General features: G+C 43.4%; 1 protein-coding gene across 1 annotated transcript in view; it reads left to right on the forward strand.

Annotated features, from left to right (window-relative positions):
• The window catches only part of ADAMTS2 (ADAM metallopeptidase with thrombospondin type 1 motif 2), a 163,957-nt gene that overhangs the window by 133,124 nt on the left and 3,491 nt on the right, over nucleotides 1-27,342 (forward strand). The window contains exons 7-21 of the mRNA XM_065734780.1: nucleotides 763-868; nucleotides 2,190-2,333; nucleotides 4,231-4,363; nucleotides 5,761-5,874; nucleotides 12,307-12,452; nucleotides 13,796-13,971; nucleotides 16,116-16,249; nucleotides 17,060-17,183; nucleotides 17,772-17,852; nucleotides 19,090-19,253; nucleotides 20,429-20,588; nucleotides 21,095-21,227; nucleotides 24,001-24,208; nucleotides 24,562-24,691; nucleotides 25,192-25,281. Of these exons, the coding sequence (XP_065590852.1) occupies nucleotides 763-868; nucleotides 2,190-2,333; nucleotides 4,231-4,363; nucleotides 5,761-5,874; nucleotides 12,307-12,452; nucleotides 13,796-13,971; nucleotides 16,116-16,249; nucleotides 17,060-17,183; nucleotides 17,772-17,852; nucleotides 19,090-19,253; nucleotides 20,429-20,588; nucleotides 21,095-21,227; nucleotides 24,001-24,208; nucleotides 24,562-24,691; nucleotides 25,192-25,281 (2,043 nt within the window). The remainder of the gene's footprint in view (nucleotides 1-762; nucleotides 869-2,189; nucleotides 2,334-4,230; nucleotides 4,364-5,760; nucleotides 5,875-12,306; nucleotides 12,453-13,795; nucleotides 13,972-16,115; nucleotides 16,250-17,059; nucleotides 17,184-17,771; nucleotides 17,853-19,089; nucleotides 19,254-20,428; nucleotides 20,589-21,094; nucleotides 21,228-24,000; nucleotides 24,209-24,561; nucleotides 24,692-25,191; nucleotides 25,282-27,342) is intronic.

Raw genomic sequence — 27,342 nt, forward strand, 5'->3', positions numbered from 1 at the left:
AGTTTTGGTCAATGCTTTCTTTCCCCAAATGCTCTGCATATGTCCATTTTCAGTTGTAACTCTTTCATGTATTGCATCCTTTCTAACTGATGGGATTACTTATTGGGTCGTTTTTTTGCTCCAGCTGAAGCCAAACAAATGAGATCCCTATGTAAACAATCCTGAAAATGCCCAAAGATAAGAAATAGATTTTGTGTTTAAAAAGTTGTTGCTGTAAGGATTGCCAAGAAATGCTATTACCAAAAGACCTGAAACAGCAGACCAAGTATTGTGTGCTTTTTCCTTTCTTTCATGGTTCTGCCCATTTCAAGATCAGGTTTGTTCAGCAGAGGGGATAAATCTCTCGTTCGTTTTGGGTTGACTGGATCTTTTGTCAGCACAGGGTTGGGGCTTTGCTCGTGTATTCCTGAAGGCTGGAAATGTACCAAGCTCATGAGCTGCAGCACAGAAGTGTGTAGTATCCATTTCTTCTCTTGCCTCGTGTACTTGGAGGCAGTGATTGCAGAATGGTCCTAGGTGTGATAGCAGCCTTCTGAGTGAGCTAGAAATACAGCTTTGGTTTGTTAACAGGCTGATCTCATCTGTTTCATGGATGAGAGAGCACATCATTAAGTGTCTGGGGGCAGAGATATCTTGTTATCTGTGAGAGGACCACCTCAACTGTATTTGTGTTGCAATGGGGAAAGCTGTTTTCCTAGAGCTTCTCACCACACGTCACCTTTCCCTACATGCACCTTTCCTGAAACGTGGTGTTTCTCGCAGGCTATGCTCCAGTCACTGGGATGTGTCATCCTGTTCGAAGCTGCACTCTCAATCATGAAGATGGTTTTTCATCTGCATTCGTGGTGGCTCATGAAACTGGACATGTGTGAGTAGAACTGTGCACATCCCATGCCCCACCTTATAATGTCTTTGTTGCTGAGAGAGAGCTACGACATAGGGAGGATGAAGTTTACGTTAAGAAATCAGGTCCAGGATTAGCTCTGGCTTCAGATCTCAGCTCTGTAAAGGCTTTATTTATGATCTTAAGTTTTATACTCAGGTATTTTTTCAAATGGAAAAAAGAACTAATACCACAATACCTCCCAGGGCTGCTGTGAAACCAGATTGAATGATGCATTATAGTCTCCTGGTGGAAATGTAAAATATTCATTAGGGTGAAATATGAATTCTTTAAGTTAATGGAATACATGATTCTCAAGCACAGTCCACATTAAATCAGCACATCCTATGTTACTGCTGGCAAAGGACAAAATACTGCATAGAAACAGTGCTAAGCACTGAAATTGCAACTACATAAAAATATAGAAATGCAATCATTTTATTGATGTGATTATGATTTGGTTTCTCCCAGAGCATTTCAGTTTTGCAGTTTGCAGAGGACACCCACTGATTGCCCATATTCTCTCTGGAAGAACAACACTTCCCAGAAGGCTTTTTCTGAACAGTCTCAATCTATTATGTTTTCCCTAAGAGAGCCTCCAGGTCCTGTTCTGTCTGTCGTATCAGAAATTACTGAGGGCTTCAAAAGAAAAAAAATCACCGAAGTTCATTGAATCTCACTGTAAATGTCTTAATTAGACAGGGAGATAGAATTAATGCCCATCTGCTATTTGGATCCAGGATTTTTGAGTTAGGATTGTAAAGAGTACACTGAGATTTAGAAAAGTGACTGTGTTGCATGAAATCACATTCAGCCCTAATCTGTTAATTTGGCTTCATTTGCATACAGATAGTGCCCACGTTAATCAAACAGTGTGCACAGAAAAACACAATCCAAGATCCTAGCAAAGAGAAGGAGAGAGTATGTTCATTCTAGTGCCAAGGTAGTTTTTTAAAACGTCTGCAACTGGGGGAAATTTTCTTGAAAGCACCCAACAGTTTCCAGGCTATTTGATGCACAAACAATGTGGAACTGCTGGAGTGGGTGGCAGCAGCTAGTCTAACCTAGGCTGCAGTGTGGGCTTTTAGCCCCACTTAGCTACAATTGCAGATTAATTCCAATTAAGCAACGTCCAAAGAGCTCCAGATAGGAGTAAGGAGAAATTTCATTTAATGCTCCTGGAGAGGAGAACGTATCCTTAATGCAGAGATGAATCAATCACCCACTGGCAACATTTGGGATATGAAACTTTTTGGACACTTGGAGTTCATTGTGACTGTGCTTGCTCTCTCCTGTGCTGGGGCAGTTTAGGCATGGAGCACGACGGCCAAGGAAACAGATGTGGGGATGAAGTCCGCCTGGGGAGCATCATGGCCCCCCTTGTGCAAGCTGCCTTCCACCGCTTCCACTGGTCCCGCTGCAGCCAGCAGGAGCTGAATCGATACCTCCAGTGAGTAGCTGCTCAGCAGCCTCTCTCCTCTGATTAGCAAATGTCTAAGAACAACTCTGCTTTTAGCATTTGTGCAGCATTTGTGCTTTATTCTTTTATTAGTTACTCGAGTAGAGTTGAATAAAACAAAGAAACCCACCCCCAGACTACTGGGAACCAGATGGCTCCCATGGATTGCAAATAATAAAGCAAACTGTCAATGGGTTTGGTTTCAGTTCATCTTGAGTAGCTCTCAGTTCATTTAGTTTACATCTATATTCATTTCCAGAATGTTGATAGTGTGTGGGAGACACTGGTGCTCACCTCCTTGCTGACTTTCCTTCCTCCCTCACGTAAGCTCTTGCTGCAGGAATGCCTCTGCTATCATACAGATATCAGATTTAGCTTCAAGAGCTGCTGGTTGCTTATGATAACTGGCAATGAATGATGAGATGGTGCTCTTTAAAAATGAAGTTCTGCCCTTTATGAGTTCTTAGAGGTCTTCTGGATCTTAATAGATTTCTAAGGAAGGAACATGATTCTCGAATTAATTTTTCATTGGTGTCTTTCATTTAAATATCCAAAATACAAAAGCTGTTTTATGCTCCAGTTCTTTTAACAGCTCATTCATTTCCCTTGCCTTCTCTTTGGAACTTCATGCATTAGGGCTGCACCCAGGTTCCCTGACAAACTCTGACATTTATGATCCCTTATAGAAAAGATCTCCCCCTTATTGTTATGTGCAAGGTGTATAGGAAAAATACAATGAAACTAGGATACACAGCAAGAACTGAAAATAAGTAGTAAAGATGGCAGCAAAATTAACAAAATAACCAAAAGTCAGTCTTTTTGTCAATGTTTTTATTATCTGAGGTACCTTAGGTATGGCAATAAGGAAAGGAAGTATTGTGAGAGTGGTGTGGTTGTTTCAATTAGCAAATCCTTTAGAGCATTAAATGGAAATCATCTGGCTTAGATGGCTGCTTTACATTATTTTAAATACAGCTACTTTGAAATAGAACAAAGCAGAGCTGTGATTTGCTTTGAAGTAAATCAAACCTCAACATTCTGCTTTCAGCCATCGGTATCTTGAGGGCAACTGCATGATTGCTGGAATAGAGTCGGGTATGGTGTCCTCATGTCTGTTAAATACTTGGAGACAATTCAGAGACACTGCCTTCTGTGTTGGCCTTGTGAACGAAGCAGTGATTGTACTGAGTTAACCGTTCCATGATACTCTCCTTTATTTTCCATGCACTTTAATCAGACATGATCCTAGCATGTCGTGTGGGAAAGTCTCCCAAATTCATCACGTGGAAAGGAAACTTTGTACAGGTTATGGATGGGGATGAGAGGTATCAGGAGAAACAGAGAGGGAACAATCCTGAGCCTTTAATGTGGGCTGGAAGGTACTCATGGTTATAAATGAGTCACAGCTTCTCAGCAGGGACAGCAGTTTGGCAAGCTGTGCACTGCCCCGGGGTGGTTACCCGGGCTTCTGCTTCTAAAGCTGCACTTGAAAGCAGGTAATAAGGAATTCCACAAATGGAAAAGTAACTGAGTATTTAATTCTTGGTCCCATGTGGATTCTTCCTTTGGTTCCTTTTTCATGGGGAACCTGGGAACCGATGGGAATTTACCTGCAAGTTGCGTGGAAGTTACAATGGAAAGATTTTCAAACCTCGCCTTCCCCACAAACAAAACAAAAAAGAAATAAAAGACCCAACACAGAATATGGTAGAGGTGGATACAACATGTTAAAGTTTACGTGAGCGTAATTTCACTATTAGGTGCTCTTCATCACCAGAGTCTGAGAAATAGTAGGCTCTATTTTGTTTGGAGCAGGAAGGCACTGAAACCACAAACACTCTGTGAGTCTCACAGCCCCATCTGTTACTGTAATTTTTGCCTGTTGCAGTTCCTATGATTGTCTGCGCGATGATCCCTTCGAACATGACTGGCCTTCCCTTCCACAGCTGCCAGGAATTCACTACTCCATGAATGAGCAGTGTCGTTTTGATTTTGGTTTGGGCTACATGATGTGCACAGCTGTGAGTACTTAAGTTCAGCCTCTGCTCTTTCTCATCCAGGAGTGCTGTAAGTGTCTCTGAAATGTCCCGAATAGGGACAGCACGTGGAGGAAGGATGTTGTGCCCAATTAGCTGTGAGCAAGAAATAACAACTTAATGTTGACAAATACATTATTTTAAGAACCTCTGTGCTTTCTTTTAAAAAACCAGAGCTTACAGAAATGGTCACACTGTAGTTTCATGAACAGCTCTAGACTTGAAGCAAACAAGCTTGCTGTATTGTGGAGCCTCCTATTGCTGGCAGCTAGTCATTTTGTTACAAAACTCCCACCCCAATGAGAAGGAGGTGGATTTGGTGTCACATCTTGTAGGGCTAAAGCAGGGCAGTATGCTTTTATGTTCCAGTTCTGTGGAAAGCATGATGGATTTTGATGCCTAGCATGTGAAAATAAGCATGACAGCAAAGAGAACAACTTGCAAGGACTCCTGATGCTACAGTTGGCTCTGTTGTACTGGGAAAACAAGAGACAAAGCCCAAATTTATATAAGCAAGGCAAGACTGGTGCAATTTGCAGTGCCTCGGCCTCCGCAGCAGGACTGTCTCCCACCTCCAGCTCCTTGAGCAGGACACAAATATCAAAAGGAATGACATGTTTTCAGCTGGTGTGGCAGCTGCTAATGCAGAACATTGCTGCTTTCATTCCCATCTGCAGGATTACGTGTGCTGAGCAGTGTCTCCAGATAATGGATGAAAACCTTTTAAGCATCAGCTGTAGTTTTGTGTTTTGACACGTTCCCACTGATGTTGCCTTGGAGGAATGTCCCTGCCAAAGAGGGTCTTTCCTTATAGCTGTTTTCCAGAGCCTTCCAGGCTTTCTGTTCTTGGTTCAGAACAGCCAAGAGCACGTCCATACTTTATTATTTTGTGGTGGGTGGCTCTCATTCTCTGCATTACAAGCACTTGTGATGTAGGTGAAACGATGAGTTACTCATTGAGCCTGAGGTCAGACTGGAGCCCTCCTAAGAGGAGCAGCTTGCATCCCTGTCCCATGGGTACTCAAGGATTGTTTGCTCTTTTTGTCAAATGAAGCCGTAGCATTTGGAGAAACTGTAGGAAAAGGCAGCATGTTCCTTATCAGGCAGGGAAACTGGTTTCCCCCTTGCTTGGTCTGCCTTTGGTCACTGGTATCAAGCAGTTTTTGCCCAGTATTATTCTGACTGCAGTCAGGACCTCACCTCAGAATCACTGACTATTTTGCAAATTCAGACATACTTACTCCACAGTGTTCCTCAGGAATCAGTGAGCATAGCTGACACTTGATAGCTGGTTAAGGAAAATCCAACCCCATGTTGCATTTTTGTTTGAAGTTAGAGCTCCATCACAGTATCACCCACTCTGATTTTTTTGTGTGTTTCAGTTTCGTACATTTGATCCCTGTAAGCAGTTGTGGTGTAGCCACCCTGAGAACCCCTACTTCTGCAAAACAAAGAAAGGGCCTCCGCTGGACGGGACCATGTGTGCACCAGGAAAGGTGGGAGTGTGTGCTGTGCATGTTGGAGTCTGTGTGTGTGCAGCTGGGGATGTTATCCTTAAGACCAGTACAGAAATGGCAGGTTTTTCTCTTCCCGATTTGGTTTTTACAAATATAGGGAACGGAAGACTGGAGAATATAATGGGAAAGGTGTAAAGAGAGAACCTCATGACTTTTCTTTGTCCCCTCCATAAAGCTGGGTCTGGGTGTGAGATGCATTGTAAGCCATCAGTTCCCAAGTCTCAGTTTGGCCAAAAATGGGGTTGGTTTAACAAAGGAAAAACCTTGTGGACTTGAAATCAGCTGAGATGTGGGGCAAACTCCTGAATGGAAGTAAGAAGGCGGGGGCCAGGGCTGCTGTGTGTTGTGTGGCATCTCTATCAAACCCAGTCTTCAGGCAAAGCACAGCAGTGTCTACACATTTATGAATTGCCCTTGGCTTCTTGGCAAGTCATTGTAGAGCCAAAAAGGGGGAAAAAATCACTTGCACTTGCACTTGACTTGGTTGAGATGTTGTGTTTGTGTCAGTGATGTAGCAGTGCCAGTTGGCCTCCGTGGTGGTGAGGGGGCTGAGAGCTATGTGGTCCTGGAGATTGCAGCCCTGCTAAGGCTGCAGTGCCTACCCCAAGGGAAGGGATGGATGTGGGAGTTGAGTGAGAGCTGGAGAGAGCCAGCATGACCATGAAGAGCGATGAGCAGCAGAGAAGGGGCAGATCTGCGTAGGTGGATTTGCTTGATGAGAGTCAAGGGAGGTGTGAGGAGCTGTGAAGGGAAGGAGCAAAGTGCCAAGGGCTCAGACAGCTCCTGCCCTGAAAGCCTCCGCCTGCTCCAGCTCTCAGTTGCCCCTCTGTGAAGGTCACGCTGTGCTCAGAGCAGATCTGAACTCCTTTGAAGTCTGCTGTAAAAGCCTGCCTTCACTGGGCTGAGGCTGCAGGGTCTGAGGGGGAGATGTTGTTGCTACTTGGAAGGGTGTTTGCAAAAGCCAATGGATGACTTCATTTATGTGATAAATGAACTGTATTAGCAACTGCTGTTGTGGTTTGAAACGTCTTTTTCATGAAATAATAATGCAATGCTAAATTCCTTCCCTAGCAAGCCATGCTCTATATGAGCCACTCCCTTTTGGTCTTCTGTTCTTTATTTATCTCATACCACCCTTGTTTCATGTTTGAAAGTACGTATATTTTTAAATCACAATACACAATCTCAGGCAGCTTCTTCAGGTTCACCTATTTTTCCACAACTCGATTTTATGTTAAATAAATGCATGAAAATCCCCCCAAAATCCACAGCAGTATTCCAGCTTGTTGCTTCCCTTACTTCCCCAACCTGCTCATTCATCAGTGTTTGGACAGAAATAAGAATTAAAAAAGGAACTTGTAATCACACAGTTAACAATCAGTGCAGTGCTTCCATTATAAACAGTTTGTCAGGATATTATGCAACTCAGCTGTAACTTTTTGCTCTGGACTGGGACTTAGGATCCAAGGCTCCTGTGAGCTGCCCAGACGGCCGGGTTGTAGTTCAGTGGAGATGCAAGAGGGGATGTGTGCATTCTGTAGGTGATAGGAGTGTAAATGTTTTACTCCCAGAGTAGCTGTCCCAGTTGGTTCTTTTTGCTTTTTTTTTTTTTTTTTGATAAATAAAGTTATTGCAGCCTTCCAGCAGAACCTGAGAAAATGATATGAAATGAAAACCATTTGGTTAGATAAGGCCCTGTAGCCTGAGCGGTACATTATGAGAGCGTTACAATGAACTTCTTGCTTCTCAGCTCAGCATTTGACCAGTGTTCTTATTAGGAGCTGATGGTGTTTTGACAGAGGCACATCAGAGTGGTCCTTTTCCATTTTTTCCTATCCTTTTCATCCCTGCCTTTGATTTGGCCTTTCTCTGTTTGCTGTCTTCATCAATTTGGGCAGAACCAGAGGCTCTTAGCGGAAAGCAACGTGACTAAAGCACAGCCACTGCCTGAAGCTGGGACTCGGTTGCAGTGTGGCTCCAAGAAGCACCTCCCATGGTGCCTCACCAGCGTATGAGGAAGAGGAAAATAACTTCAGACTCAGACTGCTGTGTTTTTTGGGCTAATGCCAGAAAAATAAGGAGCAGTCGGAGCGCTGATGTGTTGAAGAAACATTGTGCCTTTGCAGCAGCTGGGAGGTCCCCATGCCAGAAATGGAAGTGATGTTCAGGAGACTGAAAGGGCGTACGAAGCTCAGGTGTTGCCCTGAGCCTGCTGTGCAGACTGCCCACAGCTGATGGCTTTGCCAAACTCAGCAGATGCTGTTGAGGAGGATGAAGTCCAGCTGCTTCCTTCTTCTCTGATGGCCCAGGGCCAAGAACACCTAGAGCAGATGGGAGATCTGTAGCACATGGTCAGCAAGCCACACTGCGTGCCCAGCCTGTCTTGGAGTGAGGGACTGCAGCTTAGAGGTGGAAGGGAGATTAGACTTTGTAGTGCTGGATGTATATGTGTGTGTATGCACTCATATAGATGCGCATTTAATGTATGTAAATATTTGTAAGCTTTTCTCTGTGTGTGTTCATTTGAAGGAAGTTGCCAAAAGAATGAGGCTGTGCTACTGAAAAAGAATTTTTAAGTGAGTTTCCTTGAACAAATGGAGTCATTGAAAATCCACTGGCATTATGTTAATTGGCAGCAATCTAATAGTTTGGTGGGTTTAGTGATAAAAATATATAATATTCTTATAAGGCTTCACAGCTAGAAGCAAAAATTCTATTTTTATAGAATTTTAAAGGAAATAGAATACTTTGTGTAGCTCTCAACCCAGTATTTTTAAGTGGATCAGGAGGGGGAAGACAGAATTGATTTCCTAAAGCTTCAGTGGTGTGGCACCTTGCACTTCTGAGCAGCCACGTTAGCTCCAACGAAATGAGTGTGGTGTGAGGAGTGGAGTCTTAATGTGGAGCCAAAGATGCTCTGTGAATTGCCGTGGTTAAACATGCAGGCAAGAGGTAATTATGCAGAGCTTAACTACACAGCATTCTGCAGTTTAGGAAAATAAAGCACATACGCTTTCAAGCTGATCATTTATTTACTTGCATACAATTCTGTCAGCTCCACCGGTAGCCCCAGTGTTTGTAAGCGGAGCTTCCCTGGATGATGATTTCTAATCCATCATCAGTTTTCCTTGTTCCATTTTTTTAAAGCTATTACTCTTCTGGGGAGAGATGTGTATCAGCTGAAGCAGGTGACTGCCCTCCAGAAGGCAGAAATAAAAAGCAAAGTTGCTCATGCAGGGGATGATAGCATGCTCGAGTCCATCTGCTCACTGCTGAGAGGAGCACAGAGGGTTGAAGCGCCCACATTCCTGATTTCTTTCTTTGGAGAGAGGTACCCTGGTACCCTCCTGTGCCAACCGAGCTGGTACTCCTGCACTCACACCACGTGGGTGAGATTTGCAGTGTTTGGTCTATCAGGAAGAGAACGATTATTGAAATAAAAAGGTATTACTCAGAAGAAAAAAGGGTTTCTGAAAGCACCGATGTGTGCTCAAAGCAATCCGGATGGTTTCCTACTGTGATGCAGACCCCACAGGAGACAGGTGGGTGAGCACTGGGTCAGCCACCAGAGAAGCACCAAAGAGGGGCACATTCTGCACCAGGGACCCACCACTGCCCTCAGGACAGCTCAGTGCTACAGCTCTGGGGTTATCCCCTACAACTGTTTTCTCAAATGGATGGAGCAGAGTGGGCAGCCCCATCCTGACACGGAGCAGGGGTTACCCAGCAAAGCTGGGCTGGGAGGTGAGAAGGACAGGTAGAGAGACTGAAGGAAATCTGCAGATCTTTTTGTGACAAATGATCGTGCAGCTGTGGGAAGCCCACAGGAACACACACAGGCTTTTTTTTTTTTTTTTGGCCCTTGCAGCAGTTGTCTCAAAGAACCTCACTGAAAACAGCAGTGGAATGTTTTACTGCGCGAGATTTAAGCTTCCTCTCCTGGAAATTGCACTTGTTTTGGACTGCTCTGTTTGCCAGAAAAACTGGCGAGACCACAAGAAGTCATCTTCTCTTCCAGTAAGAAAACAATTCGCCCTTTCCCATTTTTTTTCTCCTCATTAAAAAAGAAAGATTGCTTTAATATGCTTCACACTTTAAATGGAAGCCTTGCTTGTGAAGGGGCTAGCAGTCAGAATTGTCTCGTTCCCACTTCGTTTCACAGTTAATGCAGTGGCAGTGGGCAGGGGCAGCTCTCGCATCCTTTATCGCACTGCAGACGGATCCATCTCTGCTTTATGCTCCGTGTGCTCTTCTTGCACAGATCAACATCATGTAACACTGTTGTGAATCGTTTCATTGTGTGTAGACTACTTTCTTTGAGTCCACAGCCGGGACGCAGCCTGGGGGTGACTCACTGCACACAAACTTAGCTCTCTGCCTCCCAGCAGGCAGCCCAGGACCAACTTCTCCAGCAAAAACCCATCCTGCTCCTTTCTTTACACAGCAAAGTCAGTAACACTTTCCACATTTGCTTTCCAGTTCAGGAACAAGTCACAGTGTCAAACAGGTGGTTTGTTCATGGTTATTGCAAACCACATCCCCTTGCTTCTGGCTAAAGAAGGGGAAAGAGACAGCAAACACAGCATCACATGTCTCTCCCTCTCCTCTCTGCTGAGTGCTGGATCCCGGAGCATTGCTACGTGGCTCTTGAAGCAGAGTCCTGTGGATTTTAGACCTGAAGGATGCAGAACTCTGACAAAAGGAAGCTGAATCGAGCAGGGATCAGGAGCCATTGTGGCTCATCTTCCTCCAAGCCCAGCTGCAGTCTGACCCACCAGGCAGACATATTCCCCTACATTGCCCCAGTGGTCCCATTCCCACTCAGGGCTGATTGCTCAGTGTTTGCTCAAACCTCTACAAAGCTAGGAGTGCACCATCCCTGAAGGGTACAGCACCAAATCTCAGAATTAGCATGTGAGCATTTCGTGTTTCTTTTATGTTTGCTGAATTATCTCTTATTCTGTCAAACAGCTGAGAAAAGTCTGCCCACTGCAGCTCCGGAGCAGGATTGTTGTAAATTGACTTTGTGGTAACTCATCTTCTTCATGTGTTTTGACTTTGGATATTTGAAGTCATGAGAAATAACGAGTAGCTGAAACCTAATTTCTGCTCTGTTTTCTGCTTCTTGTCCAACCAAATCAGCAGCAAAATAAATTGCATGAATAAAGGGCCAATCGTTGAGCGGATTAGCAATTCGGAAACCTGTGTCTTGTCACCATTTTACTGATGGTTCTCTCTTTGCATTCAGCATTATTAATGATTATCCGTCCCTTTTAAATTCATCTTCCAGCTCATTAATCGCTCCACGCTTACTAATGCTCTCCGGTTATATATCTTCTGGTTTTGTTTTTGCTGGCAGCATGCATTCAGCCATATGCTCAGCTGGTGCTGCCTGCCAAATTCCCAAATTCCAGGGCTCGTTAAGCTGCATAAAATGTTGTTATTGACTTGAATGTTAAGGAAAGCAAGCGACTGATTGCACTTGTTGTTGTGGCCATCTGTGTGTGAGCCGGAGCCCTGTGTCGGCAGCCACCAGCACGGGCAGCACACGATGGCCTCGTGTGGAGCTGTTGGTAGTGCTGGCAGTGTTTTTCATTACTAGACTTCTATGTAGGCAGCAGCAATAGCAGGAGCAGCCCAAGACCATGATCCTTGAGAAGAATTCATCCTGACTTCAGCTAAGGAAGACTTCTTTCATGAGAGACTGGTGGAAGGGCAGTGGCAGATGTCTTTAATGGGAGGAGACAGTAGAGAGGGTCGTAGAGTCATAGAGTATGCTGGAAGGGACCCATAAGGTCCATCGAGTCCAACTTTGGGCTCCAGGCAAGTCCACCCAAAAATCAGATTGTATATCTGAGAGAAAGCAAACTATTATGCCTTCACTTGCTTTTTTTTTTTTTTGCCTTGTATCCTGCGAGTTCTCATTAAAATTGACAAATATAATCATAGAGGCTTCAAAGACTTATAAAGAAGTGTGGGTTTGAGGAATCTAGAAAACTTTGTGTTTAACCCTTTTACCCTGCAAGGTTTGGGACTCTGCTACTTCTGTTAGATGAACTTCTACCAGTTAGGGTGAACTCCCTGCCACGCTAATGGAGATGTGCGGTGCTGAGAGTGGGTTAGCACACTGGGCAGTCTCTAATCCTATGAGCATAAGTGGACATACTGAAAAAGTTTTAAGTTTGTCAAATCTAAAGGAGTTGGGAGTCATGGGCACAGTACAGCACTGATTCTTACTGCCTTCTCCTGGAGAAGTGAAAAAATCCAGCATTTGTGCCCAAAATGAAATCTAGTGCACCAGTGGTACAATTCAGAATCATACAATCCTTAGAGTTGGAAGGGAACCTCTGAAGGTCATCTAGTCCAACTCCCATCTACTCATTCTTGTACCTGTCCAATTCTCTCTCCTAGCACTGCTTTAAGGGTCACTGCATCTGGCTGACACCCGACATCTTGAAACAGGATGGGCATTGGGGGGCATGGAGTAAATTTGGCTCCTGCTCTCGCACGTGTGGCACAGGGGTGAAGTACAGGACACGGCAGTGTGACAATCCACAGTAAGTTTGTGACTCCCTTGTGTTTTTCTAACGTGGAGTGAATGAATGGTGAGAATCTTTGCAGAATTACTGCCACAGTAATACAGTACATGTTGCTGAGCAGTGCTTCTTAGGTCTCACCTATAGTGTATGTTGCCAGAATTTCTGCTCTGGGCCCTTTAGCAAGATGTTAGCCACGTTTATCTGCTAGTTTATCTATCCACTGAGCTGCTTATGTCATTAAAAGGATCTTGAAAGTGCCATTACGTTATTGCAAAAGTAATACTTCAGAGTATTATGTGTCATGTTCTAGCATGAGTGTGAAATAATGTCAATAATTTGCTGGATTGTATAACAAAATAATTGTTTTTTAATTAATCCAATTATTTTAGTATTTCAAAAACAAAGTTTTACAGCATGGAAGATACTGACATCTTCAGATGGTTTTCATTCCAAGTTGGAGCAAAGCTTCAGAGAGCAGAACCCTCCCCAATTTTAATCCTAAGAACATTGAATTGCTTTGCTCTGATGACATTGAAATAATGTAAAATGACTTAATTTCAGTAACACTGAAACTATGATACATTTACTGTAGATAGGTATGTGCAAGTGATATTACACATGTGATTATCCCTGTATTGTGAAGTGTCAGGGTCACGGCAGCAAGAAGTGAAGCAGTGGGCAGACTTAAATGATTTCACCAAACAGAATTTCTGAACGTGTTTTGACAGGATGAAGCCATTGAACCTGACTTTAGCACTGAAAATAACGTTATTGATGATGAAGCCACGTTTTCTGATGGAAATTTTTGTGTTAAGAAAATAATTGTCAGTTCTAATTTCAGCCTTTATTCCATTGGCAACATGAAGTGACCTTTACGACTGTGGGCTCTGTTTTAGTTGTAAAATCTGTTTACACATAGGGAAGGCTGAGTTTGCTGCTGGTTTAGGAAAGAATGTGAATGAGTTGCTTCACCTGCTTGTGCTTTCCTCCCCCCAGCTACACCAAGAAAATTACTTTTGTTGTGTATTTCAAGTACTTGGAGGCACAACCTGCAGAAACTGCACTGTGAGAGAGAAATAGTGGCAGCGAGTTTTTAAATGATTGCTTTTTTTATTCTAGCTGTAATTGCATAGATTGAGAGAAGCCTTTCCGGGGCACCTCCCAGCAGAAAGCAAACACCAGGGCAGTCATTAAACTAGATGAAGTCCTGATAAAATGTGAGAAGGAAGTACTGGAAATACATCACTGGTTTCAAGTTCCTATTGACATGGCTGGGAGTTAGATTGTGTCTCAGAGGGGTTGTTAGATGCTCAGTTCATGCGTTAATGACCAAACTAAACATTGTTTTCTGTCCTCTGCAGTCCAGCCAATGGAGGCCGCACATGTGTGGGTCCGAGCTATGAGTTCCAGCTCTGCAACACTCAGGATTGCCCCAAGGACTTTGAGGATTTCAGAGAGGAGCAGTGCAGGCAGTGGGATCCATACTTCGAGTACCAGAACACAAAGCACCACTGGCTGCCCTATGAGCATGCTGATGGTGAGCAGTCCCACTTCTTGTCCTCAGCGTGGGCAGTGCTGGAATGGGAGCCTGGAGCTGGGGACCTATAGGGTCATGGTGTGGCCATTGGCATGGCCAAGTTGGAGGTTCTGGCACCAAACACTGCACTCAGAATGATTGTTCACTGTTTCTCGTAACACAAGCCTAAGAACATCAAATAGAATTATCAGGTGACAGATTTAAAACAGATTTAAAACAAACAAGAGGAAGTACTTTCCCACACAGCACATATTAAATGGGAATTCATTGCCACGGGGTGTTTCAGATGCCAGAAGTTTTAAGAGTGATTTAGGGAAATGTATGAAAGGTTTATAATCCATCAAAAGCTGCTAAACACCAAGATCCAGCCATGACCTGGGGATCCCTGAACTGCAGTTTTCCTTGAAGAACATACTCAGGAAAGTGTTAGTTTTGTTTTGTTCTTCCATCTTCCTGCAAACGTTGTTGGGCACTGTTGGGGACGGGCACTGTTTGAATGGGAGCTGGGTGAGAACCAGCATGATCATCGTGGTGTTCCAGCATCTTGGCAGAGATTGCCTCTGAGAACAAAAATATTAGCTTTACTGCTAACTTTTCTGCTTTAACTGCCAACAGAAGTGCAGCTAATTGGTTTGGGGCATGAAGACTGTTGCCATGCTATTGCCGTGTTGTGCTGAAACCTTGCTTTTAACTGACAAGAAGGCAGATGGCAACAAGTCCCCACTTGTTTGACAAGCAATGCAGAACTGCTCACTGTTTTTAAGCCAGATCAGTTTGCATGGAGGACAGGGCTGGCATGGCAGGGAATAAGTGACATGTCCCATGTCCCTGAGCTGTGCTCAGCCCAGCACAGGTCTCAGGAAGGGGAAGGGTCACCTCGGTGAATCCTCTCACATTCCAGAGAGGAGGTACTGCCAGAAGTTAATCGCAAATTGCTTGTTATTAATTTGTCTGACTTTTTTCCTAAACAGTTCTCAGGGTCCCCTCATTCTTCTCATGCCATCTTGTGCAATCTGGGATTTTCAGAGGAGCAGATGCAGCCTTGCAGCTCAATTTCATGAAACAGTTTTGCTGGCACAGGGAGAGGGGAGGAACGCCATGGCCCAGAGACCTTTGCTTCTGCTCAGACCTTCACTTTGCCTCTGGAGCTGTCTGCCACAGAGAATGCTGAAACTAATCAGCTTTTTTCTATTAAATTCAATGGCTTCTGGGTCAGAAACAGGCTCACTGCTCTGAGCACTGATCACTGGCCACTGCTGGGTTTCCATATTATCTGTGTTATAGAGCCTTTTGTGTTTAAAGCTGTTTAAAACCACCTTTCATACGGGCAAGGCATAGCAGAGACATACTTTGTGCAGATAACACAGCCCTGACTCAGAAGCAACATAAATCCACGCACTTGACAGGCAGCTCTGTCAGGCACATGTGGTACATTTTTTCTCTGGTGGGGACTGGAGGGAGCATTTAATCCCAATTAATGGCAGCTGCAAATTCACCATTCTCGTGAAGCTGTGGGAATAAAGTCCTTGTGCAGAGCCAGTGGCATCCACTCAGACCTTTGGGTGTTCCCTTTTTATCTCCTGCACTGAATGTATGGTATGATGGGGTGAGGCATGGTGTGTGTACACATCTATGCCTTGTGTGTAGTGTAATGTTCCTAATATATGCAGGTGCATTAGATCTGACATTACTGTCTTAAACTTAGGATTTCTGTATTAAGGATCTGCACGAGAAAAGTAAATTACCCATTTTAATAGTCCAGACACTGCATTTTTTGCATGCTGTATCTGCATTGCTCAGCAGTAGCAAAGGTCTCCGATGTATTGATGCCCTGTGGCCATGAAGACACCAAGAGCAATAACAAGAACTTTATTTAAAGAGGTCAGAGGCCACAGATCTGTACAAGGGAAGAATGCAACAGCCCTGTGAAGATTTATTTTAATCAAACTACTACAACTGTGAGCTCATTACTGCTCTAAATGGTGGGAAAAGTGTCCTAAGATCTAATCATGTTAAACCAGCAGAATCTTTGTTTCATCTAATAGAATGGTCGTCTGCTCTTCTCTGCCTCAAAAAGCATAGCGTCACCTATCAGGTCAGCAAATGAGCTGTTAGAGCTGACCAAGGACTCTTTTCTTTTGCAGCCAAGGAAAGGTGCCACCTGTATTGTGAATCCAAGGAAACAGGGGACGTTGTGTACATGAAGAGGATGGTCCACGATGGGACCCGCTGCTCCTACAAAGATGCCTACAGCATCTGTGTGCGGGGAGACTGCTTGGTAAGCTTTGATGCCTTGGTTCAGAGCTTAGCATTGTGGGAACAATTAAAATGATGGCTTGAGTTTTTCTCTCCAAGAATGTGTGTTTAAGCAGATATAATAACGCTTCGGGCATTAAGGAGATTTCATTAGGCTTATTGTCACAATATTGTGTGTGATATTCACAGTTGCCATCACGCTGCATGTGATTCAATTCCAACAGCACCTACCTACACAAGGAACATTTCACACAGTGTTTTAAGAACTATTACAATTAACTTTCATCGAAAGCTTTTCCTGCTCAGGTTTAGTGTGGGCAGAATACACAGCACATGAACCTGCTGTAGCTCTGATGGAAAGCTAAGGTGCAGCTGATGTGCATTCTCTCCTTAATTGATCAGGCTGTTTTAAAAAAAACAATAGCAGTTCCTCCAAGCTGGGATCTGCCTCGGGTCATCTTTCAGCATTGCTCGAGGCTCTGACTGAGCAAAGTACTGCTGGAGGGCCCTACCCTCCCACTGACACTTTGATTCTCCCAGAATTTAACCTTCTGCTTTAGGATAAGCTGAGGCTGAAAAGTTTTACTTCACAGTGCTGCTTTCCTTTGGTATGGGGACCACTTTGAAGTGCAGTATCAAAATCGAATTACCTGCCTGACAGCTCTGTGAAAACTGGAAGTGCAGGTATTAAAATCTGTTTGGATACTGAACTTCCAGGAAAATACTACAGTTTGGACTTCACTGAAGTTTTGGTTTTGGTATCTGAGGTGAAGGCTCATTTGAATTGAAGCTTGGATAAGTAAAAGTGACTGTTTTTCTCCTTTGTGCACAGAAAGTTGGGTGTGACAGAGTCATAGGATCCACAAAGCAGGAAGATAAGTGCGGTGTTTGTGGAGGAGATAATTCCCACTGCAAAGTGGTGAAAGGGACGTTTTCAAGAGTACCAAAGAAACAAGGTCAGTTCATTCATTGTTCCGTCCTGGGGGATTCAGGTTGTTTTCATCGGATTTCTCCTGATACCTAAAGTTTCCTGAAAAATCACAAGTAATTCACGGCACCTCTAATTCCAACACTCTCTGAACTTTGAGACATACCTAGAGTTCAAAAATGTCCAGTGATTATGCATGTCTGATGATATCAGGGCCTGCACATGCAAAGTAGAGGTCTTCAGTGGTCCTTATTGGATGGCTGTGGGCTCTGCTGATGTCATTTGCTGCTCCATCTGAGTGCTGCAGAAATATGTCATTGTTGTTCACTGTCACATGCAAGCCCTCACAGTGTCTGTGGGTGTGTATGGCACTTGAAGCACAATTTAGTCTGAAGCAAATGGCATATAAGGCATTTTTCTTCTGACCTCAAGCTCTTTGTCCCTGCTGCACTCCATCACCTGGCACAGAAACAGGAGTGGGAGTGATGCTGGATTAGGTTCAGCTTCTCCGGTACACCCTGGTTTTAGAAAACAATGTTTATTTAAAACCTAAGCTATATTCTTCCTGTTTGATGTATACTAACCAGTTGTTATCTTTTTAAATGCTACAACAAAGGACATATTAAGATGTTTGAAATTCCTGCTGGGGCAAGACATTTACTTATACAGGAATCAGACGCCACGAGTCATCATCTTGGTAAGTGTGCATCAAGTAGGACAAATTTTCAGTCAGAATATTTTTTCAGCTGTTTGTTTTATTTTTGGAGCCTCACAATATGTTTATGCATTTGTTTACCCATTATCCTCCCACACCACATACCTCCTTCAAGTATGTTAAATTAGGAAACTTGTTTGGCAATTCAGTTTCCCTGTGCTGTGTTCCCTGGAGTCCTAGTGAGAACATCCCTGCACGTGTGAAAGCTGCTGATAGAGGAGCTGAATTACTTTATCTTCTGCTGTGCATTATCCTCCAATGTGCTTTCCATCCTGTTGTTACCCAGCTCAATCCAAGAGCAAAGGGTGCATTCACTCTTTTTCAGATCCTGCCCCACAGCTAGCAGTATTGATGCAAGGCTGCCCAACCAATCACACAGCTTAGGAGGTAATTGAAATCCTCTCCTTGCAGTGCTGTGTAATTGATGAGAAGCAGTGCCTGCTGGGCTGTTATTAATTGGAAGTAGATTTGCAGCAAATGGCCCACTAATTGCACTGTGACTTGGTCGAATTTCTCACCAGTGAATGCTTCCCATCCTGTCCTGTGGGATGTGAGCCATTGCTCGCAGAGCCAGACAAGGTTCTTCATAGGATCACGGAATAGCTGGGTTGGAAAGATTTCTTTAAGTCCTTCCTGTTCCATCCCTGCCATGGGCAGGGTTGCCCCTGACCAACTCAAGCTTTCCAGGGCTCCATCCAACCTGGCCTTGAGCACCTCCAGGGACCCTCAACCTCTCTAGACAGCCATCAGGCTGTACCTGAGCAGAAGGAATACAAATTCCAGCCTCCCTCTTTCTTGCAGTGATGAGTACTGTGGGTTAGCCCAGTAGGCTTTCCCCCATGGAGCAGTAATACTAAATGTGAAAGAGCTGAGAGCCATGGGACCCCAAGCTCGCCATCAGGTTGACTTGGGTTTGGCCACTGGGAAGAGAAGCAGCTGAGAACAGGCAGACACACTGTGGTGTCGCTGGCCTCATTTCTGACAGGGCACGCTATGGAAAAGGAAAAAAAAAGAACAATTGACGTTCCTGGAGCTGAGCAAGAAAGAGCTGGCAGTTCAGTGAAACACCTGAAAAAGTTTTCCAAACCTGTGAGAGAACAGAGGGAAATGCACACCGCTGTGCCTGGCCTTTTCTGCTCCTCCCAACGGGACAGGAGCAGAACAAACCCAGAGATGAGAAGCAAACCTCCACTGTTCACATACCTTGTGTTGTTTCTAGCAATTAAAAATCGTGAAACGGGAAGATTCATTCTAAGTGAAGACAACTACGTGCCAGACTCTAAAGTATTTATTGACATGGGTGTGGAGTGGGAGTATCGGAACGACGATAACAGAGAAACCGTGCAGACCATGGGGCCCCTGCGTAACGGAATAGTTATTCTGGTAAGTCAAATGAAAACCATCTTCCACGGAACACAGTGTCAGGATTACAGAGTCATAATGTACTACAGTGTATTTTAGATTCCTCTTGTGAGTTAAAAGAAGACATCTGCTTCACTTGTAAGACGATAGAAGGTGTATTTTAATTCCTTTCTCCTAGTTCACTGCTGTGTACATGAATTGTTATAACTCGGGGTAATGTATTGGGCAGCCATTTCTCCTGATCATTTCCTACAGCTGGACAAGAAAATAGTCCCTGTCTAAAGACTCTCCAGCCTACTTAACGTATCTGTCATGGGAGCATCAGTTACAAGTAAAGTGGTTCATAGATCTAAGAACTCCTCCTTCTGTCCATGCTTTGAAAATATATCCTGCAAGTCCAGTGCAGGACCTGTGTACTTCCAGGCTCAGTTTGTTAAGGCACAGCCAGTTCTGCACTTCCAAAACCCTTGTGTCTGTGTTCTTTTTTCACTGCAGAATAGCAAATGACTGCCATAAGTAGGAGTGGACTGATTCAGAATCTCTCTTAAAGCAGCTGTAATGTGTTAGTCTATACCAGCTGGACACTGCAGGAGGAATGAAAATTGTTTTCCAAGGACCACTCTTTTACGCTTTATTCATATTGAGTCATGTTCTATTGCATTTGTCTCGGTGCAGTGAGATAGCATAAAACTCTAAACGATTTATACTTCTGTCAGGATTAAGTAATAAGCCTTACAAAATTCCCAGAATTATCACAAGAATACTTGTGTTTTATCAGAAGTATAAGCAATTTGCTTCACCTTGTTGCACCTCAGATATCGTTGCATTTGAATTTGCCTTTTCTTTTAGTGGAACTATCCATCATCGTTTTAGTAGAACGTTTCCTTCCTTTATGATGGGATATGGAAAAAATTTACTGTTGTGAAGTCAGTCCAGTGCTGGCAAGAAAAATCAGTCTAAATCAACAACAGTCTTTAATATGCAGTTTATAAACTCTGTGTCACAGGGAGAGAGATACTTTTTCATCAGGGAAAAAAAAACAAAACAAAAACGTGTTGAGTGCAGCTAGAAGGTTTAAATCCCTCTGGGGATGTTTTTAGATCTGAACCATGATGATTGCTATTTCCTGTCATCTCCCATAGCTTCTGATATCAGTCTTCAAGTCTTTTCTCCCCTACATCTGTTTTGCTTCCTAGGTGATTCCTCACGGTGGAGCCAAGATATCTCTGACTTACAAGTACATGATCCATGAAGATTCCTTGAATGTAGATAACAATAATGTTTTGGAAGTGGACTCAGTATCGTATGAGTGGGCTCTGAAGAAGTGGTCCCAATGTTCGAGACCTTGTGGAGGAGGTAAAAAATAAAAGTAATAATAATAAAAAAAACCAACCCAAATCACATTCAGAGTTGTTTAAGAGAAAATTGAAATGGCTCCTGGGGCAGATCTGGGACGGCTCATTTCTAACTTATTTTAATGAAACTGGAAGACTTGTCCAAATGTGCAGGAATTGGGTGAGGGTCTCTGAGGCATAGGGCCGCCAAACGTCAAGGTGTGTTGGGACCACACCTTCAGTGAGTCTGCCCCCTGGGATGTGCACCTCACAGTGTGAAGATCCCTGCTTTGGGCATCAGATGTGGGCTCTGACGATGTCCACTGACATGATGGGTGGGCTTCAGCCCCTTAAGGTGGCTTGAAACACCAGGTGGTGTTTTGCTGCATTACAGCCTTAGTGAACAACAAAGAAACTGAACGACTCTTGGTGCTAAGTCTACATAAATTCAAGTGTTTATTCAGTGGGATTGGCAGGACCCGTGTAAGAGCTGCCAGCCCTAAAAATAAGAGGAGTGTCTTTCTTCAGGCTTCCAGTTCACAAAATACGGCTGCCGGAGGAAGACAGACCACAAGATGGTTCATCGGAGTTACTGCGAGCTGATCCAGAAGCCGAAGCCCATCCGCAGGGTGTGCAACCTCCAGGAGTGCTCACAGCCCATGTAAGCATTGCTGGGTGCCCTGGGGCAGCTGCTGGAGGTGCTGTGCCCAGCTGGCTCTTGTCAGCTGAAAGAAGGTGACTTCAGCGTGGTCTCTGTTTTCCAGTTTGATGCATGGCTGCTTTAACGTAAGGGCTCTTACAAACCTCTGCACATGGTTACAGAGACCCGGGGCTGTGAGGATGTCATGCTGTGTTCTGCCAGCAGAAACACCATTTCTGGAACTGCTGGTTCCTATTACTTCTGAGATACGTTGGATTAGAAAAAAAAGCACAGTTTCCATCCAGACATTTGTGTTCCTGGGAGGTAGTAAAAAATTGACATAAATTCAGTTGATTCCAGTTGATTTTATGCAGTGTGAATTTATCGTGTAAGAACAAGTTTATAGAGTGCTACATAAGAAAACCAAAGTCATGCATCCCATCAAACCCAAATCTTCCTTAAGCTGGCAGCATATTTTCAGACACGTAAACACAGGGAAAAATATTTGGCCTGGTTGATTTCTCAGGTTGTCCTCATACAGCGTGGTACTCTGGTACACCTGGTGTACCTCCAGTTGTTATGAGTATCTTTATTCACAAACTTCATGTGCTTTTTGACTGGCAGCAGGTTATTCTGCTATACGAAGGATCCGTATTCCTCTTGTTGCTACTGCAACAAGGAAGGAGTGTGTTGATCTCAGCTTTTACCTCTGGGGACTCGGTCTGGATGCCAGGAAGCACAGCAAATCAGTAGAACGTATCACTCAGTATTTCCTAACTTCCTTTCAAAATAGATAGAAAGAGGAGAAAAGTCAAGAAACGATGTCCTATAAACTCAGCATGGGTCAGGGTTGAACATTTATCTTTTTGGAACTTGAAGTAATGACCTAACGACCATATCTCAGACTCTCTGGAAAGGACTGTACTCTTCTTTCAGCTACAAATATAATTGGACCCAGGAACCACGAAGACTCAATGGGATCCTAAATTGCACTTGGATTCCTGAATGTTTCTGTCACCTGTTTCCACAGAATGGCATTGAAGCATTTTGCTCACAGGAGGGGGAATTATTTAAGAGATTTTGTGAAGCTCTGCAACACCCAGAGCCACACTAATCTGCTGCTTTTTCACTGCTAATTGGAAAAAAAAATCACCTTTGACTCAGAAATCATCTTTGAATTCATGCTTTGGGCTCCACAGCTTGTGAAACTTCAGTTGGTTACAAAGAGAAACTTGGATGAAATTGCCACTTCCCTTCTTTGCTTAACTTGGGAATTTCGTGCATTTCATTGTGCCTGTGGTGTTTTGACTATTTATAACACTAGGATTTTATGAATTCTTTAGGACAATCTCTTCGAACTCGGGATCTCTTCATACTACATATATTTTTTATGAAGTTTATCCCACGGATCCTGTTTACACTGAACCATATTTCTGTCTTGTGGATATCTGCATTCTGTAAATATTTACAGAATGCTGTATATCTTCCTGCACTTGCTTGTAACCAAGCCTTCAGTCTGCTTCCTGAATTTCCTCTAGTCCCTGTCTGTCCTCGTTTCTCCCTGCTATAAGTTTCTTAAAATATGCAGCTGAATTCTTAAGCCAGTTTCAATAATCAGTGAAGTGTTCATCTGTACCACACTATGAACTGTAGGGGACATTTTCCCGTGTCCAAATTGTTATGGTTATTGAACTCCTTCCCCAAAACCAGGCATTTTTGATGCTGGGATTCACTCCCATGGGTCCCTATGGGGAGCAAGCAGCAGGGATGGCTGGTGCACAGCTCGCGACTTTGCCAGGAGCTCAGCAGCACCCTTGGGTTGGCTGCTCCTGACATAACAGATCAGACTACATTTTCATATGCAGTCTTGGAGGGGCCAGCTTAAAATGAAAGTAGATGAAGCAAAGCAAATGTAATGCTTATCTCAGACGTAAATGAGCAGAGGCTTCATCTGCACTGTGGTACTTCAGCAGAGCTTTGATTTTACAGATGCTCACAGGGACCATCTAACATAATTATAGTAGTGACTGAATGCCATGCTGTCACAGTTGTAGAACAAAAAACATAAAACTGTATGCAAGAAAAGGAAAGAAGGGGAAAATGAGAAGAACTTATTGCTAGAGAGCACTATATAGCCATGCCCAAACTCCAGCCTTACCTATGTAACATCAAAACTGGAGACATTTTCTACCAGATGCTCTTAAGGCAAAAAAACCTCTCGTTGAGTTGGATCTAATTTCAGCATAAATGTGATATTTTAGAATGGTGACTCAGTCGTACAGAGCTGAAATTTCATAGTGGGTAAATTCAAAGCTCTGGCTCCTTGTGGTTTTTTAATGCTTCCTTACTTTTCCTTTCCAAAAATAGGCTGTGCCATTCTCTGTTAGGAATTAAACAGTATTAAATTTGTGTTTGGGAAAATGCATTTGAGTGACTGAAAGAAAGGCAAAAATAGTGTGAGGCTGAAGGTTTCATAAACGTTCAGCAACATTGCATTCAGTTCAAACCAACAGGATTAATGTATTTTCAGACTTAGTAAGGGAGGCCATTTATATTCAGTCTGAGGCCATTTAGGCTTCCTTTACATTAAAAAAAATACAAACTTCATCTTATGTGAGTTTTTTTCAAGGTATTTTATGGCTAAATCTGCTGTAGCATTCAATCAAAGGTGATGGAATTCACTTGGTAAATGAGCCTATTACAATTTTGTGGTAAACAGCTTTGACTGCAGTATAAAAAAAAATGAGAAGAGACAGAGAATCTTACTGAACTTCCTCTCTTTTCCCTCACCCAGATGGGTTACAGGAGAATGGGAGCCTTGCAGCAAAAGCTGTGGGAAAACGGGATACCAGGTGCGATCTGTGCGATGCATCCAACCCCTGCACGACAACACCAACCGGTCTGTTCACACCAAGTACTGCAACAACGACCGCCCCGAGGGCAGGAGGCCTTGCAACCGGGAGCTTTGTCCAGCACAGTGGAGGATAGGACCCTGGTCACAGGTCAGTCTCTTCCTGGGGGTCTCAAGCAGCTAATTTCTTCAGAAGCAAGGGAGGAGATCGTGGTGAGTTTCTTCTGTGCTTAATATTCAAGTGCTTTAAGGTGGTAAATTGATACCTGTGCAGAGGATCTATGGCTTCCACTGCTGCTAATGCCACAGAAAGTGAGCTGGATGGTGGCATGCCACGAAAATCAAGGATGCTCCCTCTTGTGTAGTTATGGAAGTGTCTGCACTGGTTCAGATAACATACCACGTTGACTCAAATCGAGTGCAGTGGTTTAAAATATAAAAAATAATTTCTGATCCGTTGTTTACAAAGTCTGATTGGGGTCTGAGTGGTGCATGTCCTTTCAGTGCTCCGTCAGCTGTGGCAATGGCACACAGGATCGCCCAGTCCTGTGCCGGACCAGGGACAATGCCATTGGCCTTTGCAAAGAAGCTAAACCAGAGAACGTAAGGATTTGCAGACTACCTCCTTGTCCAAGTAAGCACTTGACTCTTCTAGCCTTTCTGCCTTCTCAGCTTTTTCAGCTGTTTGCAAACGACACCTGTGAGAATGTTCTGTGTGCTCCTGTTATTAAACAGTTCGTGTTTTTCCCTTATTCCTGATGTGTTCTTTGGGGTAGCTTTTGATACCTAATTAAGGACCAAGCTGCCAAGTACAATCTCCACTACACAGTTTTTAAACAGATGGCATAAGGAGACTAAACTGGATGTATCTTAGGAGATACTTATGGTGCTGTCAGAAGTACTGCTCTGGAAAACTGTCCTTCAGGCTGCTGTCAGTGTACCTTGTCAGGTATTGGGCACAAGTTGTAGCAAACTGAAAGAGCAACCCCGTACTCAAAACCACACAGCCTGGCCATCACACTTTGGCTCCTCTACTGCCTGAGCATGCTCACTCTCTTAGTTTGTCCCTCTGTGACAAGTCAGCTTCTTAGTGCTAATGTATACTGTGTTGTGTCTTTTTTTCCTCTATTCTAGGAAATGTTTCTGATCCTTCAAAGAAAACCTACATGATACAATGGCTGTCGAGACCTGATCCAGACTACCCTATCCAGAAAATATCTTCAAGTAAAAGACCCATTTATAATTCTGCCTTTGCCCTTAAATGCATGCCACATCGAATGTGGACTTTGCCTTTTGCTCTCTTCTTCTCTCTATGCGGAAAGTTCCCTTGACTTTGCCGAGTTTAAATCTTGGGCTGAATCTTTTTTTCACACCAGGCACTTGGTGCTCGGTGTCTTTCTTCTCTGGAGCTTGTGTAGCACTGGTGGTGGAGGTCTTGAAGTGTTGGATGTGTGAAGTTGGATCTCCAAGGTATGTCGCAGTCCTCTGAAGGGGAGCTGGGATCAGTTTGCTTGTTGCTTGGTGATGGTGAAAAAAGGCTCTTACTGGTTCATGATGTTCAGTTTGATAGCAAAACTGAGAACTTATTGTGAATGTGATCACATCACAATAATGACACCTTGTAGTGCTGAAGTTCTCCTTTGTCTGAAGACCCTAAATCTCATAACTCTGTACTTTCAGTTTTCTGATGGGGTAGCCTGTTGAATGAAAGAATTTATCCATTCCATTTTCCTTTGTGATGCCATTGCTTCACTCACCTTTGCTGCCCCTTTTTTTTGTTCCCGTCCCCAACATCTGTGTTTGTGCCCTGTGGATGCTGGTCCCGGTACCAGGAGTTTGTTTTCTGCTGGTCCCTGGGTGCTGCTCTGGCGCTGTCGCTGACCTCCTGTTGGTGGTTTGACATGTTTTTCCTCGTGGAAAGCTGCATACATTTTCCCATCACACAATTTTTGCAGGTTTTGTTCACTTTAGAAACAGAAACAAAGCGAGACGGGCACGGTCTGCGTTGAAGGTTGTGTGGTGTTGGTTTCGTTTACCTGGCAGAGGCAGTAGGGCGTTTTCATTGACTCTGGCATCTCCAGCTGCTCAGCAAAGAGCATTTATACTCATTACTTCTGTGGTCTTTTTTCACCATGTGCATGTCTGATGTGAGTGGTACGGTTGTGCGTGCGTGTGTGCTCTATAGACGTGTCAACTGGCAAACATAACAGTGTGAACTACTACAGAATTACCTCAATTTTTATTGCTTTTTTTTGCTTAGAAGAATTTTAGAAAAATGCCTTAATGTTGAAATGTAAATGGCATTAATTTACCAGATCCAGCTTTAAATATAAACAGATGATCTTGAGTTGATCTTCATATGGAGGGTTTGTACTTGAACGATGACTACTAGAAGGCAGTAAATTTAATCCGAGGTTAATTTGCACAGTGCATATCCATACCTTCACAAGGACAGGACTGTTACCTGACTTACTGAGATTTAAGTGGCATTGTTGCTTCACTGTATGTGTTTGTGTTGAAGATTTCGAATTCACAAGTCATAAAACTGTTTGTGACAGTAATAATAGTCGAAGCATATCAACTTTAAATCTGTAGTTGTGGAGCAAATTGCTACCTTATTGCAGTGCTCATGCTCTTTAGAAAAGTGGCATTTCTGAATCTTTGGATCTTCAACAGTGTAGCACTTCCAACTTGTCATTATCATGTGATCACATACTTAAATTTTGCTGTTAATATGATAATTTCTTGAAACATGTTAAAAATTTACATGACAAGGTGAAAAAGCAAAGACACGTATCTGGCACTGAATACTGTTATGTAAAATAATTTGGTGTTTAACTGTATAAATATATTCATGACTGTTACCTTTAAATAGACAATGTTTAGTGATGTTTCAAGAGATGGATGGCTATAGAGAATGGTGCAATAAGGTATCTGGGCATTGTGCACTATGTCTATATGCACTTTGGTTTATCAGGGATATTTTATTAGTGTTTTGTATGTATTTAACATAATATTAAAGATGTGCCAATTCAGTTTGCTTTTCAATATTTTTTATGAGACTAATGTGTACCAAAGTGACTGTGAAACTGATTTATTTTTTTCTTACTGATGTTTTGGAGATATACTTCCAGTCTGTCATGCATACTGCGAGTAAAAATAAATAAAAGTTCAGCAAATCTGGATATTTGGGTTTGGATAGTGGATGACAATTTCATTCTAACAGTCATAAGATGCCAAGTTTATTTACATAACTTGTTAGATGCCACTAAACAGAGTACTTAA

This window comes from Cyrtonyx montezumae, unplaced genomic scaffold (genome assembly GCF_038088225.1).
Source record: "Cyrtonyx montezumae isolate F1298 unplaced genomic scaffold, pur_monq_1.0 scaffold_18, whole genome shotgun sequence".
Classification (NCBI taxonomy): Eukaryota; Metazoa; Chordata; class Aves; order Galliformes; family Odontophoridae; genus Cyrtonyx; species Cyrtonyx montezumae.